At 41.9% G+C, this 16,461-nt stretch overlaps 1 protein-coding gene across 1 annotated transcript in view; it reads right to left on the bottom strand.

Annotated features, from left to right (window-relative positions):
- The window catches only part of PPP1R9A (protein phosphatase 1 regulatory subunit 9A), a 364,256-nt gene that overhangs the window by 65,757 nt on the left and 282,038 nt on the right, over positions 1-16,461 (bottom strand). Inside the window, exons 11-13 of the mRNA XM_030200679.1 lie at positions 13,931-14,027; positions 13,195-13,354; positions 3,221-3,259 (exon numbers count right to left, since the gene is read on the bottom strand). Of these exons, the coding sequence (XP_030056539.1) occupies positions 3,221-3,259; positions 13,195-13,354; positions 13,931-14,027 (296 nt within the window). The remainder of the gene's footprint in view (positions 1-3,220; positions 3,260-13,194; positions 13,355-13,930; positions 14,028-16,461) is intronic.

Below are 16,461 nucleotides of genomic sequence, written 5' to 3'. Positions count from 1 at the left end.
CAATTGAGGGTTAAGTGACTTGCCCAGAGTCACAAGGAGCTGCTGTGGGAATTGAACTCAGTTTCCCAGGATCAAAGTCCACTGCACTAACCACTAGGCTACTCCTCATAAGAGCCTTGGATTGCAGTGTGAATGCAATGAATGAAAAAACTTACCCACCCTCTTTAGCAACCAGATTTCTGGCTAGCGTCATGGGTGAGCTATACTTCTGAGGGTCTTTGACATTTGCTGTATATGTGTGTACACTGTGTATTAGTTTAGAATTTTTCTTTTTTCTGATTGACTTTAATTCTCCTGGTTTGTGGAGGTTTGTGGAGGTGTGGGGATTTCTGTCGAAGTTTCTAATGCATATGCTGGACAAATACATAATATATTTATTATATATCCTCCTAGCTGCTCAGATTATAACATCATCTTACCACTAGCTGAACAGCTTCACAGCTGCTAAACTGTTGGTTCTCAACCCAGTCTATAGGGGGAGGAGGGATTTAAAGAGGCACTGTATGCAAATCTATCTCATGCATATTCATTGTGGATATCCTGAAACCTGACTGGCTAGGCATGCCCCAAGAACTGGGTCGAGAACCACTGCTCTACAGCACATGTCAACATCATATAATAGGAGAATGGCCATCCCTACCCTAAATTTTCAGATTCTACTTGTTGACATACAGAAAGGTTAAAATATATAACAGTTGATAGACTAATAAATACATTTCTGACTAGCTTTCGAGAGCTAAGCTTTCTTAATTAGCTAAGGGGTCCTTTTACTAAGGCTCACTGAAAAATGGCTTGCAGTAGTGTAGACGTGTGTTTTGGGCGCAAGCAGAATCATTTCTCAGTGTACCTGTAAAAATTGCCTTTTTAAAATTTTTGCCAAAAATGGACGTGCGGCAAAATGAAAATTGCCGCTCGTCCATTTGTGTCTGAGACCTAGTGGTAAAGTCTCACACAGTAACCGGTTGGTAATGACCTAAGTGCGTCAAATGCCTGGCACGCGTCCTATACGCACACCCGAAATAAAATTTATTTTTTGGACATGCGCCAAAAATGAAAATACCGCAAGAGCAATGCGGTAGCCAGGCAGTAATTCCATCTTGGCGCATGTAGACGCTTATGTGGCTTAGTTAAAGGGCCTCTAAGTGAATAATGAGCTACCGAGGATGCTGGTGAAATATACAACATAATACAGTTTAAACAACAATGGCAGCATTTGTCTCTGAAAGAGTTGTAACGTTAAAGAATGAGGGAACAGAGCAACATCCCTTTATGTTGTGTGGAGTCCTTCACCTGTGCTCTTGCCAGTGGTGATGTTGCTTCAATATTGAGTTTTCAATCACGAGACACAGGCAGGGCCTCTGAGAGTCCTGCAGAACTTGCCTATTCCTTGTGATTGAAAATCAAAGCATCACCCTCTACTGGCAGGAACACGAGTGGAGGACCCCTGCATAGCTTACAAGGAACACCGAAAAAGGGGTGTGATGGGTTAAAAAGGGATGAGAAAACTGAGGGATCCAAATAGAATTTACACTGAAAAGAAGATTATCAGACTGATGCACTAACCCTTCCCATGGGTAAGCAGCCTGCTTCGAAAGGAAAGTTTGATATGGATGCAAATAAGCTCTGTGGCAGACTTTCATGTGAAACTTTACTAGGGGGCCTGGCAGACTAAGATAACCATATCTCAAGGACGTACGGTTATCTTTTCTGTGACAACTGGTACTTGAAGACACTCTTGTGTGCCTGTTATCGTAAATTCAAAATTAATCAGCTGGTTTGCCTTCCTTGGCCTTACAGCAACTCATTAATTTGGAATTTAAACTTCTGAATTGTGGCAAACTATGCATGAAAGTTTATTACTAAAGCATTTCATAAATGGAGGTTTGTGGGTATAACATGGGGGAAACCCCCAAAATTGTGAGTTTCTACATTTGCTGGTGTTCCTCCTCTTCAGTGTATCAGCCTTCAAATTTGGCAATGTATAAGAAAACCCCTTTGGTCAGCGATGTCACAAACCACAGAATTAAAAGTAAAATCTGGGAAAGATGTATACAGAATGTAAGCCGTCTTAATCGCAAAAAAGTCAAACTGATAAGTGTAAATTAGGGGTGTGGCTTGGAGCAGGGCAAGGGTGAGCAAGTTACAGATTCAGCAGCGAAATGCAGCCACTGTATATATACCTTAAGCAAGGAGGAGGAGCAACTTTCAAACTTTCCCATCTGTAGAAAGGAAAGGGGACCACTTTTCTGTGGTACAATCAAAGGGCCCTGTTTACTAAGATGCGTTAGCGTTTTTAACACGCCTACAATTAGCGCGCATGCTAACCGTGTAAAGCCTATAGGGATATTGTAGGCGCGTATACAGTTAACGCGCGTTAAAAATGCTAACGCGCCTATAACGCGGCTTAGTAAACAGGGCCCAAAGTGGGAGGTTTTTACTCTTGGATTTCTGCTGATTGAGAGGGAGGAGCTCCCCTTTTTCTTTAGACATTGATAAATTCACACCTCTACCTGCTACTCACATCCATAAACCAATGGGACAGTGATCGCATAAAGATATACCGGTAAGTTACCCATAAATCTTAAAGCCTACAGTTTATTTGAGTAGAGAAATGTGGTAGCCGTGTTAGTCCACTTTTTTTCTTTTTTTTTTTTTTACTTTATTTATTGATTTTAAAGCAACATAATATTTATAAAAACATAACAGCATATAATATGGAACAATGAAGAAAAAAACAAAACAAACAAAAACATACAGGTCAGTGTTAGTCCACTTTTAAAGATAATCAATAGAAATAAAAGAAAATAAAACATAGAAAAGAAAATAAGATGATAACTTTTTTATTGGACTAACTTAATGCATAATACATTTTTTAGATTTCCGATCTGAAGGGTTACCTTTGAAAGCTAATCAAAAAATATATTAAGTTAGTCCAATAAAAAGGTATCATCTTATTTTCTTTTCTTTTATTTCTATTGATTACAGTTTATTTGATATACTGCCTATATTTATCTGTTATCACTTTAGAAGTCAAAAGGATAGGTCCTTTTAAATAGTGACTCGGAGTTGTTATTTAGATTGAAAATATCCTGTGATCTGTGCAGCTGTGGAATGCTTGTAAATTGCTCTATTAAAAATGCTAGTAGGACGTATCCTTGAATTAAGGTCAGTACAGTTCAACAGGTGTGCATCTAAAAAAAGAAACTATACTTGCACTTACCAAATACATCATCTGGATCAGCACCTTTCACAGCTCCTTCTGCAAATATTCATTAAATTATTGGTTAATGATATTCATTCACGTAAGTGTATACTTTCAAAACTCTGTACATAATCGAATAAACACACACACACACATAAAAATCTATAACTGATGGCTCTTCAAGGGGCTCTGCAAAACTGATCAATAATAAGAACCAAAGCATTGCCATACTGGGACAGAATGAAGGTCCATCAAGCCCAGGGGTACTTTTACTAAGCTGTGTTGAAAAATGGCCTGCAGTAGTGTAGACATATGTTTTGGGTGCATGCAGAATCAGTTTTCAGCGCACCTGCAAAAAATGCCTTTTTTAAATTTTTGCCGAACATGGATGTGCAGCAAAATGAAAATTGCCACGCGTCCATTTTGTGTCTGAGACCTTACTGCCAGACATTGACCTAGTGGTAATGTCTCACACGGTAACTGGGCAGTAATGGTCTATGTGTATAAAACGCCACTTGGTGCGAGCCTATTACATGTGTCCGAAAATAAAAATTATTTTTCGAACGTTCGTATCAGATGTGTGCCAAAAATGAAAGTACCGCAAGAGCCACATGTTAGCCGGGCGGTAACTCCATTTTGGCATTCATTGGACGCGCGGAGACGCTTACGCGGTTTAGTAAAAGGGCTCCCCAGTATCCTGTTTCCAACAGTGGCCAATCCAGGTCACAAGTACCTGGCAAGATCCCAGAACAGATTTTATGCTGCTTATCCTAGAATATGCAGTGGATTTCAGTTGATATTGTAACTTGGTTTAAGAGGCATGGGTAAAAGTTGGTATATTGTGAAGGGGTGACATTTGTTTCCAGGTTTTGAAACAGCAAAAACCTGAAGCTTGACTGAATAGAGACTCAGATGCAGCTCACTGGGAAACATAGGAGCAGCACTGACCAGGTCCTTTGTTTCAACCTTTCTGCCATGACACAAGAAAATTAATGGCAAAACGAGAGATTCAAGCCCAGGTTCTCCTTTTGTTCCCCGCACAACAGGCATGGGGAATTTATTTTGCATAGCAATATGAATTCATTTTACTCTTAATCCAAAGCTTTGAGAGAACTTTCCCTGAGCCTTTCTTCTCTTCCTCTCTGTGGTGTGGCTTTGGTGCATCCCACTGAGCACCACTACCACTCAAAACTACAAACATGATTCAGCTACTGCAGTGAGGTACCCCAGTGCTCTAACTACCTACCACTTAGATTAAATTTAAGACATGCATCTGCAAGAAAAACAGATTTCAACATGTTTGGCATCATAAAACTACCATTAAAATGATATTAAAAAAAGAAAAATTAAAATACTAAGACCATCTGTTCAAAAAATTATTTCACATTATACAATTTAGCCTTTCTATTAAATGTAAGCCACCTTTGGTGAATTTCTTCAGAAACGTGGAAAATATATAAAGCTAAATAACTAAGGGGGTCTTTTACTAAAGATTTGCTCGAGTTATCTGCAGCAGGGCCCATTTCAGTAAAAGTCCTCCTAAATATTAAGCAGCACATCATAACTAATATAGGCAGCCATCACATTTCACAGTTCCTTTAAATCAATTTAAAACCAGGTCCTAGGGCAGGGGTGGGCAACCTCGATCCTCGAAAGCCACAACCCAGTCGGGTTTTCAAGATTTTCACAATGAATATGCATAAGATTTATTTGCATACAATAGAAGCAGTGCATGAAAATCAATCTCAAGTATAAGGGAAATGGGGACTTGATATACCGCCTTTCTGAGGTTTTTGCAACTACATTTCTATTTCTATTGATAACCTTTAAGAGTGGACTAACACACCTCTCTGCAACTACATTCAAAGCAGTTTACATATATTCAGATACTTATTTTGTACCAGGGGCAATGGAGGGTTAAGTGATTTGCCCAGAGTCACAAGGAGCTGCAGTGGGATTGAACCCAGTTCCCCAGAATCAGAGTCTGCTGCACTAACCACTAGCCTACTCCTCCAGCAGCAACAAGGGCAGGCGTCTACATGGAATGTTGCTAGTGGAATAGCAACATTCCATGTAGAATCTCAAATAGTAGCAACAGACTCTCAACATTCCATGTAGAATCTCAAATAGGGAAATGGGACTTGATATACTGCCTTTCTGAGGGTTTTTTGCAACTACATTGAAAGTGGTTTACATATATTCAGATACTTATTTTGTACCAAGGGCAATGGAGGGTTAAGTGACTTGCCCAGAGTCACAAGGAGCTGCAGTGGGAATTGAACTCAGTTCCCCAGGATCAAAGACCACTGCACTACCCACTAGGCTACTCCTCCACTAAGCATAAGCATACCAGTACCAGCTGGCTCGGAGTGAAAAAGCCAGCTGGATGGGAGGAGTCATCATGTTGCTTCAGTATATTTTTTTCAAGAGATTTTGCTGTTGCAGTTGTCAAAGGTTTTTTTTAATCATTTTTTCAGATTGTGACATTTTTATAATTGCATCTTTGAAATGTATTTTCATATTTTTTGTAATGTTCAATATTTTATACTTTAAAGCACTGCTTGTACAGGTGAATATATGATGATATCATTCTTATTATTGACTTTAAACTAGCTAGTCAGTGAGTTGAACCTTGTTTTACACTTTACATTTTATATTTTACATTATTAATAAAGTTTATCTTGATATTTTCTATTTTGTATGTTTGGTTTCTGTATTTTGGGATTAATGTATTGAGAAATAATTTTCATTGGTAACCTGCCATTTAAAAAGCATATGTATTCAGTGAAATTTTGAAAACCTGACTGGGTTATGGTCCTTGAGAACTTTGGCTGCCCATCCCTGTTCTAGGGAGAATCCTAGGTGGTTCAGACTATCCATAATTAAATATCCATGAGGCATACAAAAGTTGGCAAGGTGCCGCCTTGCAAATATCCACCAGAAACAGTAAGGTAGTTTTTGCCCATGATGTCGCTTCCCCACAAGCAAGTAAGTGATGCGATAAGTCTCCTTTAGCCATCTAGCAATTGTGAGCTTGGAAGCCACAAGGCTAAGCCTATGTTTACCAAAAAGTACAAACAGTCTATCCAATTTGCAAAACTCATTCATGACTTCCAGATATATAATGAGAACTCTAAGCATATTGAGAAGCATCAAGGAAGACTACTAAGCCTCTTCGTCCTCTCTGTGAAAGGATGGAAGCTCCACAGATTAGTTGAGATGAAATGCTGATACCACTTTCGGAAGGAGGCAACCATGCGCAGGGAGGCCCCACCTTTGAAAAGAGAAGAAAGAGATCCCAACAAGAGAGACATGAAGCTCTGAAACCCTACATGCTGATGCAACAGCCACTAAGAACGCTGTTTTTAGCATAAGATCTTTCCTGGAGGCCTTCTGGAATGGCTCAAAAGCAGGTGTCTGAAGAGCCTGAAGCTCTTTCACTGCTCTACACTGCCTTTATTTTGAATGCTGAGTGTTAACGCTGCTGTGTTTATTTTCTATCTTTTAGTCACCTCTGCTGAGACAATGGAGTTTATGAATAGGACTCACCCCTAGGACTACTGCAGGAACAAAGGTGAACAATACCTTTGCTGACTCACTTCTGAGGAGACAACGCTGTTCACGCATAGTACTCACTTATAGGACTACTGTGAGAACAAAGGTTCCCCTGTGCTCAAGTACATTAATTTTGTTGACGTAAGCTTGCCCACCAACAGGGATATCCTGTTTCCAACTAGCTTTATTTCTCACTCATGTGACAGTCTGTTGCGGGAGGAAGCATGCCAAAGGCGTACACTGATATATTTTGGACCCCCACTATTTGACCCCCACCTTCACCATGTTTTTTTTTTTAGTTAGTTACATTTGTACCCCGCGCTTTCCCACTCATGGCAGGCTCAATGCGGCTTACATGGGGCAATGGAGGGTTAAGTGACTTGCCCAGAGTCACAAGGAGCTGTGCCTGAAGTGGGAATCAAACTCAGTTCCTCAGTTTCCCAGGACCAGAGTCCACCACCCTAACCACTAGGCCACTCCTCATTCATGACCACACTGCTTTTGGCCTCTTCACTATCAGAATGCTGTACCAATTTCTCTAGTTTTAGCATTACATGACCGCAATATGCTATCCCTGTACTAGTCGGTAATTGTCCTGCTGCTTCTTCTAGGTAACATTCACCATTGCATTCTCAGGTTCTCTCTTATGTTCAAGCCACTTCCTTTTGCTCCTTGTGTCAAGCAGGGCCATGCCTAGGGTCTCTGGTGCCCCCCTGCAGACTATCAGTTGGCGCCCCCCCCCCCCCCCGTGTGGCACAAGATGCAAAGGAAATAGGAGCTGAAAGATGGAGTGCATCTTTGTGGGATTGCTGAACAAATAGAGGGTTTACAATCACTTAGCTTTTCATGCTTTCATGTTCACGAAATTAGTAATTAAATCTTTGATATCTAACTGGGCACATATATCATTCTCAATAGCAATCATGGCAAGGCTTCCAAGCCTTTCTTGCGAAATACTTGATCGCAAATAATCCTATATAATAATTCTCACCTCCAACAGGATGTGCCTGGGACTGCGCCTCCCTCAGAGGTGGTCTGCTAGGCAGGCACGCACTGACGTCAGTGACAGCTGATACCAAAGCAAGGGGAGGAGTTGGTAAACACTCGGAGCGTGTTTCCCTACTCCTCCCCCTGTGTTACAGCCCACTGCACCCCCCTTCCGTGACCCAGTGGATCCCCCTTCTCGGCTAAAACTGTCCCCCGCCGCCATCCAGAACCTGTGCTGACGGGGGACCCCAACCCCCGTCAGCCGAAGTCCTGTGCTGGCCTTCGTGCCGTTGCTTCTTCAATGATCTTCGGTTCAAGTTCCTCTGCGTGCGTCTAATGTCAGATGCATGCAGAGCAACTTGGACACAAAATCATTGAAGAAGCAACACCTCGAAGGTCGGCACCCCCCTGCGGTGCTTACCCCGCTTACCATGTTAGCACGGCCCTGGTGTCAAGAATTTGATACGTGTTGACCTACTAAATTGAAGATCCTTGCACAAAAACCTCCCTCATTCAAGACCTTATTTTTTCCAGGCTTGACATACTCTGTCTTACTGAAACCTGGATTCGAAATGGTGAGGAAAGCTACTTATTTGAATGTCTACTAGACGGCTATGATGTTCTTTCCCTTGCTAGGTCCGCTAAGCAAGTTGGTGTCTTAATGATTTTCTACTCTACCAAATTCTGGTTAACTGAATTAGCACCCAAATTTTCCTTTTTTTTTTGTTTTGTTACATTTGTACCCCGCGCTTTCCCACTCATGGCAGGCTCAATGCGGTGGGCAATGGAGGGTTAAGTGACTTGCCCAGAGTCACAAGGAGCTGCCTGTGCCGGGAATCGAACTCAGTTCCTCAGTTCCCCAGGACCAAAGTCCACCACCCTAACCACCTTAGTAGCTACAGTCTGCATTCCTAATCCTTTTATTATTGTTCTATGCTATTGCCTATCATTTCTGACCTAGGATTCTGGGATTCCTTTTACCAACTACTTGCTGATGCCTCCATCCGTTACCCAGATGTCTTGATCATAGGAGATTTTAATATCCACGTTGATAATCCACAGAACCCCTGATCGAGGCCTTTCCTTTTCCTGCTATCTGACCTGAACCTCAGTCAACTAGTTCCTTTTCCTACCCATTCAAAAGGGCCATATGTTGGATCTCGTTATGTGTTCTCCGGATTCCCCTCTTATGATTGATTCCTTCGGCTCCAGTACAATTCCATGGACTGACCACTTGACGGTCTATTTCACTATTAAACCCTCTCTCCAGGTACCTCAGCCATCTTCCTCTTCTCATTGATCCAGGCACCTTTCCTGGATTGACCCACAAGCAATCCCCTCATTGCTCTTTTTTTCCTCCGGATTTTAGCTTCCAAGATCTTGATGATCAGGTTAACTGTCTTCACTCTGTCCTGTCTTCCGTACTTGATCAGAATGCTCCACTTAAAATATCCAAGGCTGTGGCCCCTTGTCATAAGCAACTGTGGTACCAAATCGGACTTCATCCTCTTAAAAAGCAACTATGCAGGTATGAACGTTCCTGAAAAAGACTAACCCGCCTAACTACAACTCTATAGATCAAAACTGAAGGATTATATTTTTCATCTGCACAAAACTCAAGCGCTCTACTTTGTGGAACGCATTAGGAAAGCCCTAATCTTACTAGAGAGATATGCTCCATTTCCCACAAATTAACATCACCTTCCTACCACAAACTGCCTTTCACAATATTTCTCTACCAAGATTCAGGATTTACAATCAGGTTTTATGTTAGACTTTAATAGTGCGATGTTATTATTGTCCTAAATGGATAAAGTGCTTTGACTAATGGGAGAGGATTCTTCTGCATTTTCGGTCTGCATTCTGGTCCATCCTACTGAGTAGGGCAGATAGTTTTGGTATTATTCTCAGATCAATTATTTGCATTGTTAAAGGGATTTAGAACTGAAGTTTTACAACTGTTGACTTACAGGCTTATTTTCGAAAGAGAAGGGCGCCCACCTCTCAGGGTCATCCAAATCGGCATAATCGAAAGCCAATTTTGGGCGTCCTCAACTGCTTTCCGTCGCGGGGATGACCAAAGTTCACATGGGCGTGTTGGAAGCGTAGCAAATGCGGGACTGGGGCATGCCTAACACATGGGCATCCTCGACCGATAATGGGAAAAAAGAAGGGCGTCCCTGATGAGCACTTGGGTGACTTTACTTGGTCCATTTTTTTGTTACGACCAAGCCTCAAAAAGGTGCTCGAACTGACCAGATGACCACCGGAGGGAATCGGGGATGACCTCCCCTTACTTCCCCAGTGGTCACCAACCCCCTCCCACCCTAAAAAAAACTTGTAAAATATTTTTTTGCCAGCCTCAGATGTCAAACCCAGCTCCATGACAGCAGTATGCAGGTCCTTGGAGCAGTTTTAATGGGTGCAGTGCACTTCAGGCAGGCGGACCCAGGCCCTTTCCCCCCCCCCCCCCCCCCCCCCTGTTACACTTGTGGTGGTAAATGTGAGCCCTTCAAAACCCACATGTAAGTGCCCCCCTTCACCCTTAAGGGAAAGGGAAATGGGACTTTATATACCGCCTTTTCTGAGGTTTTTGCAACTACATTCAAAGCTGTTTGCATATACTCAGGTACTTATTTTGTACCAGGGGCAATGGAGGGTTAAGTGACTTCCCCAGAGTTACAAGGAGCTGCAGTGGGAATCAAACTCAGTTGCCCAGGATCAAAGTCCACTGCACTAACCACTAGGCTACTCCTCCACTATGGTAGTGGTGTACAGTTGTGGGGAGTGGGTTTGGGGGGGGGGGGTTGGGGGGCTCAGCACCCAAGGTAAGGGAGCTATGCACCTGGGAGCAAATTCTGAAGTCCACTGCAATGCCCCTAGGGTGTCCGGTTGGTGTCCTGGCATGTCAGGGGGACCAGTGCACTACGAATGCTGGCTCCTCCCACGACCAAATGGCTTGCATTTGGTCGTTTCTGAGATGGGCGTCCTCGGTTTCCATTATCGCTGAAAATCGGGGACGACCATCTCTAAGGACGACCATTTCTAAGGTCGACCTAACTTTCGATAATACAGATTTCCCCGTCCCTTTGCCGGGACGTCCTGCGAGGACGTCCTCAGGAAAACTTGGTGCCCCTTTCGATTATGCCCTTCTTACTGTCAACTGTTGACTTACTGTGTTATTTTTACTCTGTTTTATTGTGTTTTATTTTTATTTGTTGCAGTCCACTTTGCTAAACCTAGTGTCAAAATGGTAGAAAAATAAATGCTTGAATTAAATTAGATTAAACATTTTTTTAAATCTGGGTTTGGATGGAGGATCAGCTATACCTGCAATTTTTTTATTACTACGTGGGAGGAAGGAGGATCAGAAGGAGAAAAGGGCATGTTTCAGATGGTTTTACATCAGATGCTTCTTGAGAGCGGTACAGGGATTAGCAATTGCCAGCTATTTTCTTTTAAAAACAACTTACCCAGTTAATGCTGATTTCCAAATTTTAAATATTTATACCTGACATATTAACACCTATGTTTATTAAGGTGTGCTATGGGTGCGTTAAACTTTAACGCACCCATAGAAATGTATAGGCGCATTAGTGTTTAATATGCCTTAAATTTAAAGGTGCATTAGAAACGCTACCGCACCTTAGTAAACATACCCCTAAGTCAGATTTTCAGCTGTACTTTTTATCCTGGTAAATGTGGAAGCAACAGATAGCATCAAGAAACAAAATAGTTCAAAAAGGTATTCAAGAGTTTATTACTAAAAATATGCTTGACATTGCCACATTTTGCTTAGTAAGGCTGCATCAGGGGTCAGTGGACATTTTTAAAGCACAAGATCTGTATGACAACAGTGTTCTAACATAAAGGAATTAAGCAATCACTCTGTAAATGTCTTTCTCAAGACCCAAGGGCAAGGAACCTCTGCTGCTGCTGCTGAAACAGGCTTTGGTTCCCTGCCCTTGTTTCATGAGAAAGACATTTATAGAATGTTCAGGCATATTTTATTAATTAACACTGGAACTTATTTTTGAACTAGTTTGCTTCCTGGTGTTATCTGTTGCTTCTATTTTGGTGGGTAGAAGCTGCCTACTTGTTTGTTTGGTGTTTTTTTCACTCCTGGTAAATGCGGTTCAAAAACTAGAAATGGTGGGTCAATGTACCCAATTATCTTAGCTGCCAAATACATTCATAAATAAGAACAAAGGGACTGTTATGCTGAGTTAGACCAACAGTGTATCGATCCCAGCATCCCTTTTCCAACAGTGGCCAGTTTGGTCACTTAAAAGAAGATGACACATTCTAATAGGAAAATTCATTCCCTGTTTCTCATTCATACCTCATAATTCTTAAAATATCTGATTAATGACTGTCAGAAAATAAAGGCAGAAAATTAATCAACAAATGTATTTCTCTTTGCATTCACAATCAATATCTTGCACACAGTTGCTTGTGTATATCTTGCCCATACAAACTGCCTAATAATCAAAATTAGTCACAGGAAAAAATACTAGCAAAACATTTAAAAAAAAACCCTAAGTTTGGATTCTGCTGTCTCTACTGCACATGCAGTTATTACAGTATAAAATTATTTATTTATTGAGGCGAAACACTGTTCACAGTCTCTATCCAACGTCTGTGTGGCTGACAGTATAAACCATACATATGTTTTAAAGACTTTGAGAACAGAAAAGACGTTTTGCTCCTCTGTACACCGCAATCCCACCCACACCAATTGCTTTCATTTTATGGCCTCTTCTGTATCTCTAAGCAGTATCACTGCATTTGCTATTATGATCTTTCTGCAAAAAGCAAGCCTGATCTACTGTGGTGCTAAATAACAAGGGGCCCTTTTACAAAGGCGTGTAAGGGCATACGCGTGTCCAGTGTGCGCCAAATTGGCATTACCACCTCGCTACTGCGGATGGTGCCTACCCGGCGGTAAACAGCTGTTGATGTGTGCTGCATGCTTACCACCCGGGTAACACGTGAGACCTTACCACTAGGTCAATGGATGGCGGTAAGATTTCAGGCCGAAAATGGACATGCGCTGGTTTCAATTTTAGCGCACATCCATTTTCCGGCCCTTTAAAAAGGCCCTTTTTCATATTGCGATAAAAAATGGCCTGGCGCACCCCCAAAAGATACACTCGCACTACCAGAGGCAACTATTTCAATCAGTGTTCAATAAAAGCATAATGTCACAAGACAGATCATCAACTTGTTCAACTTGTACATTCAAATACTTTCATAGCCAATGTGGCACTTATCTTTTACCACCACAGTATTGTTGATTTGGATTTATTTTTACATTCTGTGGAAAGTTTTGTTTGACTGGAACTGATTATTTTAACGACATCAAAATTCATAACAATCATCAGACTATTCTTTTCTTTAATTCTCTTATTAACAGGGTTATATGGTCTTTGGGATCAGATTAAACAGACCTTCAGTTAAGCCATCCAAGCAAGTCACTTGCTTTGTGTCTATATTCTCTGCTTGAACTCCTCCAAGAGACGTCCGGCCTTCAAAGATATTGTTGTTATTGTTAACTTGGCTCCCATTCTGTTTCAGCAACCTAAACACTTCAACTTCCAGGTCTCTAATCTAAAAGGAATGAAGACAGTACATGGAGTCATGTTTCTTGGTTGTGTTATCTCAATTTCAAAAGATTTTCTAGACGTATACCGGCCGACATTCAGCCGGCAGCAGTCAGTGTTTTTATGTCCGTCGCCGGATGTATTCCTGGATATGCAATGCCAGGCCATATCTGAGCATCGGAATTGAATATCTGGTTCTAGGTTGGCTGCTAAAGCTTATGTGGAATGTAATATTCAACCGTCAACCACTTAAACTGAACCGCTTAGACAGGACTGCTATTTATGCAGCCCAATTTAAGTGGTTATCGGTTAAAGGCTGAATATCAGCTCTTAATTGTATAAGTGCCAACTCTGCCCTCAGAATGGCCACAAGTTAGCCGGTTTCGGCTCAGGCACTAACTGCAAATATGCAGCCGTACTAACTGGTTAAATGTCACTGAATATTCACAACAGACAACAGCCACGAATAATAGCCACGGACAAGCAATTTAAGCGGGCAGGAGCCTCTCCTGCCCACTTAAATAATTTTGAATATCGGCTGTATACATCTAGGTCTTTATTAATACTGTTTAACATGACTTACACGTACTTGTAGACCCTGAACTTCGGCAAAATGAATTTTCTCCAGATCTTCAATCTTTTTCCTTTCAGCTTCCTGACGTTTGATGAAGTCTAGTTCTCTTAAACAATAAAAATGAAAAACACACGGTTATGATTATCGTAGCAATCTAATAGTCAGAAAGATTCACATCTTACTTTCTGACATGATTACATTTAAAAACCATTTTAGCTGACAATAAAGTATTTCTTATTGTTACCCCAGCAAACTGTCACAGAAAAGAAAACAAGCAGACAGCATTGAAATCTGTGCAAAATGAGTTTTTATGATAGTGCGGTATTCCCATCAAATGTTTAAACTTGTGGAGGGTAATTTCATTAACAGGGCACAAAGGATAAGAAGGTAAGAAGACACCTACTTCATAAAGACAAGTAAGACATTTACTTTTCTTTATACAATACTAGCCTAAGTGGCAGAACACATACCTAAGGCTTGGACATTTCCACCGACCCCAAATGTCCATGCCACTATTTTGCAAGTACATTCATAAATTATAGCATTTTATAATCTATGCACCTGCTTGCCTGTTCCAGAGATGCTCTGCCCAAATTCCACCCCGTGCACCCCACTGCCAAAGTACCCGGTATCATGTCAAAGCGTGTACTTCTGTGCTAGTCATCAGTATTCTATAAGAGGACATTCAGGCATGTTATGTGGCCCCATCTACAAGTAAATGACTAAAATACCAGCACAGTGGGCACATTCTTTACTGCTTAAAGTACACCCCCCTCCCCTATAAACTTACCTCCCTACAACAGTGCTTCTCAATCCAGTCCTTGGGGCACACCAGCCATTAACTTTTTCAGGATATCCTCAATGAATAAGGGGATAGAAGCAGCAGATGACACAAACAAAAACGTTCAATGCTTCAAAACACTATTTATTGTTTTAAGGTGTGGAGATAAAATAACAAAGAGCCCACCGTGGCTACATTTCACCCAGGTAACTGCCTGTGTCAGAGGTATAAACTGTAAATCAAACAATGAATCAGTGGCAATATAATAAAAACTTAAAATGTTGAAATCAAATAAACATAAAATACTGGATAAATAAATGAAACAAAGAAATTTAAACATACATATAAATTCAAATAGTAAAAACCAGAACATTTAAAACTTAAATGTGAATTGATACACAGCACATATGTAACATAACATAGTAATATAGTAGATGGCCACAGATAAAGACCTGTAGGATCCATCTCAGGGGCGTATCTGAGGTTCGGCGGTAGGGGAGGCAGGGGCTAGAGTGAGGGGGCACATTATAGCCCCCCCCTGGCCGCCGCCGCCCCCCCCTACCGCCGTCAACCCTCCCCCCTACCGCCGTTAACCCTCCCTCCCTCCCCCGCCTACCGCCGTCACCTACCCCCGAGGTCCGCTTCCTCCTGCCGGCTTTTTAAAATATTGCTTCAGCTGGCGGGGGACCCCAACCCCCCGCCAGCACAGCCGCGGTCTTCTTTAACTTCTTCATCCTCGTCGTGCTGTGAAAGCTGCATGCATCCTTAGTTCCAGTTGGACGGAGTCTGACGTCGCAGTACGTTCACGTTACAACATGCTGCGACGTCAGACTCCGTCCAACTGGAACTAAGGATGCATGCAGCTTTCACAGCACAATGAGGATGAAGAAGTTAAAGAAGACCGTGACTGGGCTGGCAGGGGGTTGGGGTCCCCCGCCAGCTGAAGCAATATTTTAAAAAGCCGGCAGGAGGAAGCGGACCTCGGAGGTAGGTGACGGTGGTAGGTGGGAGAGGGAGGGTTAACAGCGATAGGGGGGTCCGGGGCGAAATCTGCGGAGGCCCAGGCCCCTGTGGCCCCACGCAGATACGCCCCTGGTCCATCTAATCTGCCCAACAAGATAAACTCATAGTATAAGGTATGATATGTACACTTGATCTTGATTTGTCCTTACCATCATCAGGGCACAGATCGTAGAAGTCTGCCCAGAAATAGCTTCACTTCCCAATTACTGGTGCAGTGCAATAATTTGAAAAAGTTTGAAAAAAAAAGGGAATTAATTCATTGACACCTATTTAGAAGGAGCCAAATGAATGGCACTTCCTTCTAGGGCTCTTTGTTATTTTATCTTCATGCCTTGCAACAATAAATAGTGTTTTGAAGCATTGAACATTGTTGTTTGTGTGATCTACTGCTTCTATCCCCTTGTGGAGTGTTGCAGATCCCAGCCTCTCTATTTATGCTGTATCCACAATGAATATGCAGGAGACAGATTTGCATACCAAGCATACAAATCTATCTCATACATATTTATTGTGGATATCCTGAAACCTCGACTGGTTGGGTGTGGCCCAAGGCCTGGGTTGAGAAGTACTGCTATAGATGTTTGACATTCATAGTGTGTGTGTGTTAATCCTATGTACATTGGCTATACCTCTGGGACTCCATTAGTCATGTCTGGCAATAAGATGTCCCTAGGGAACCCTATTTAGGAACCTACCACACATTCACTGCATGAATATGGATGAAAGAGATTTGCAT

This window comes from Microcaecilia unicolor, chromosome 1, assembly GCF_901765095.1.
Source record: "Microcaecilia unicolor chromosome 1, aMicUni1.1, whole genome shotgun sequence".
NCBI lineage: Eukaryota > Metazoa > Chordata > Amphibia > Gymnophiona > Siphonopidae > Microcaecilia > Microcaecilia unicolor.
The sequence above is the reverse complement of the archived record's forward strand: the minus strand, read 5'-3'. Positions and strand labels throughout refer to the sequence as shown.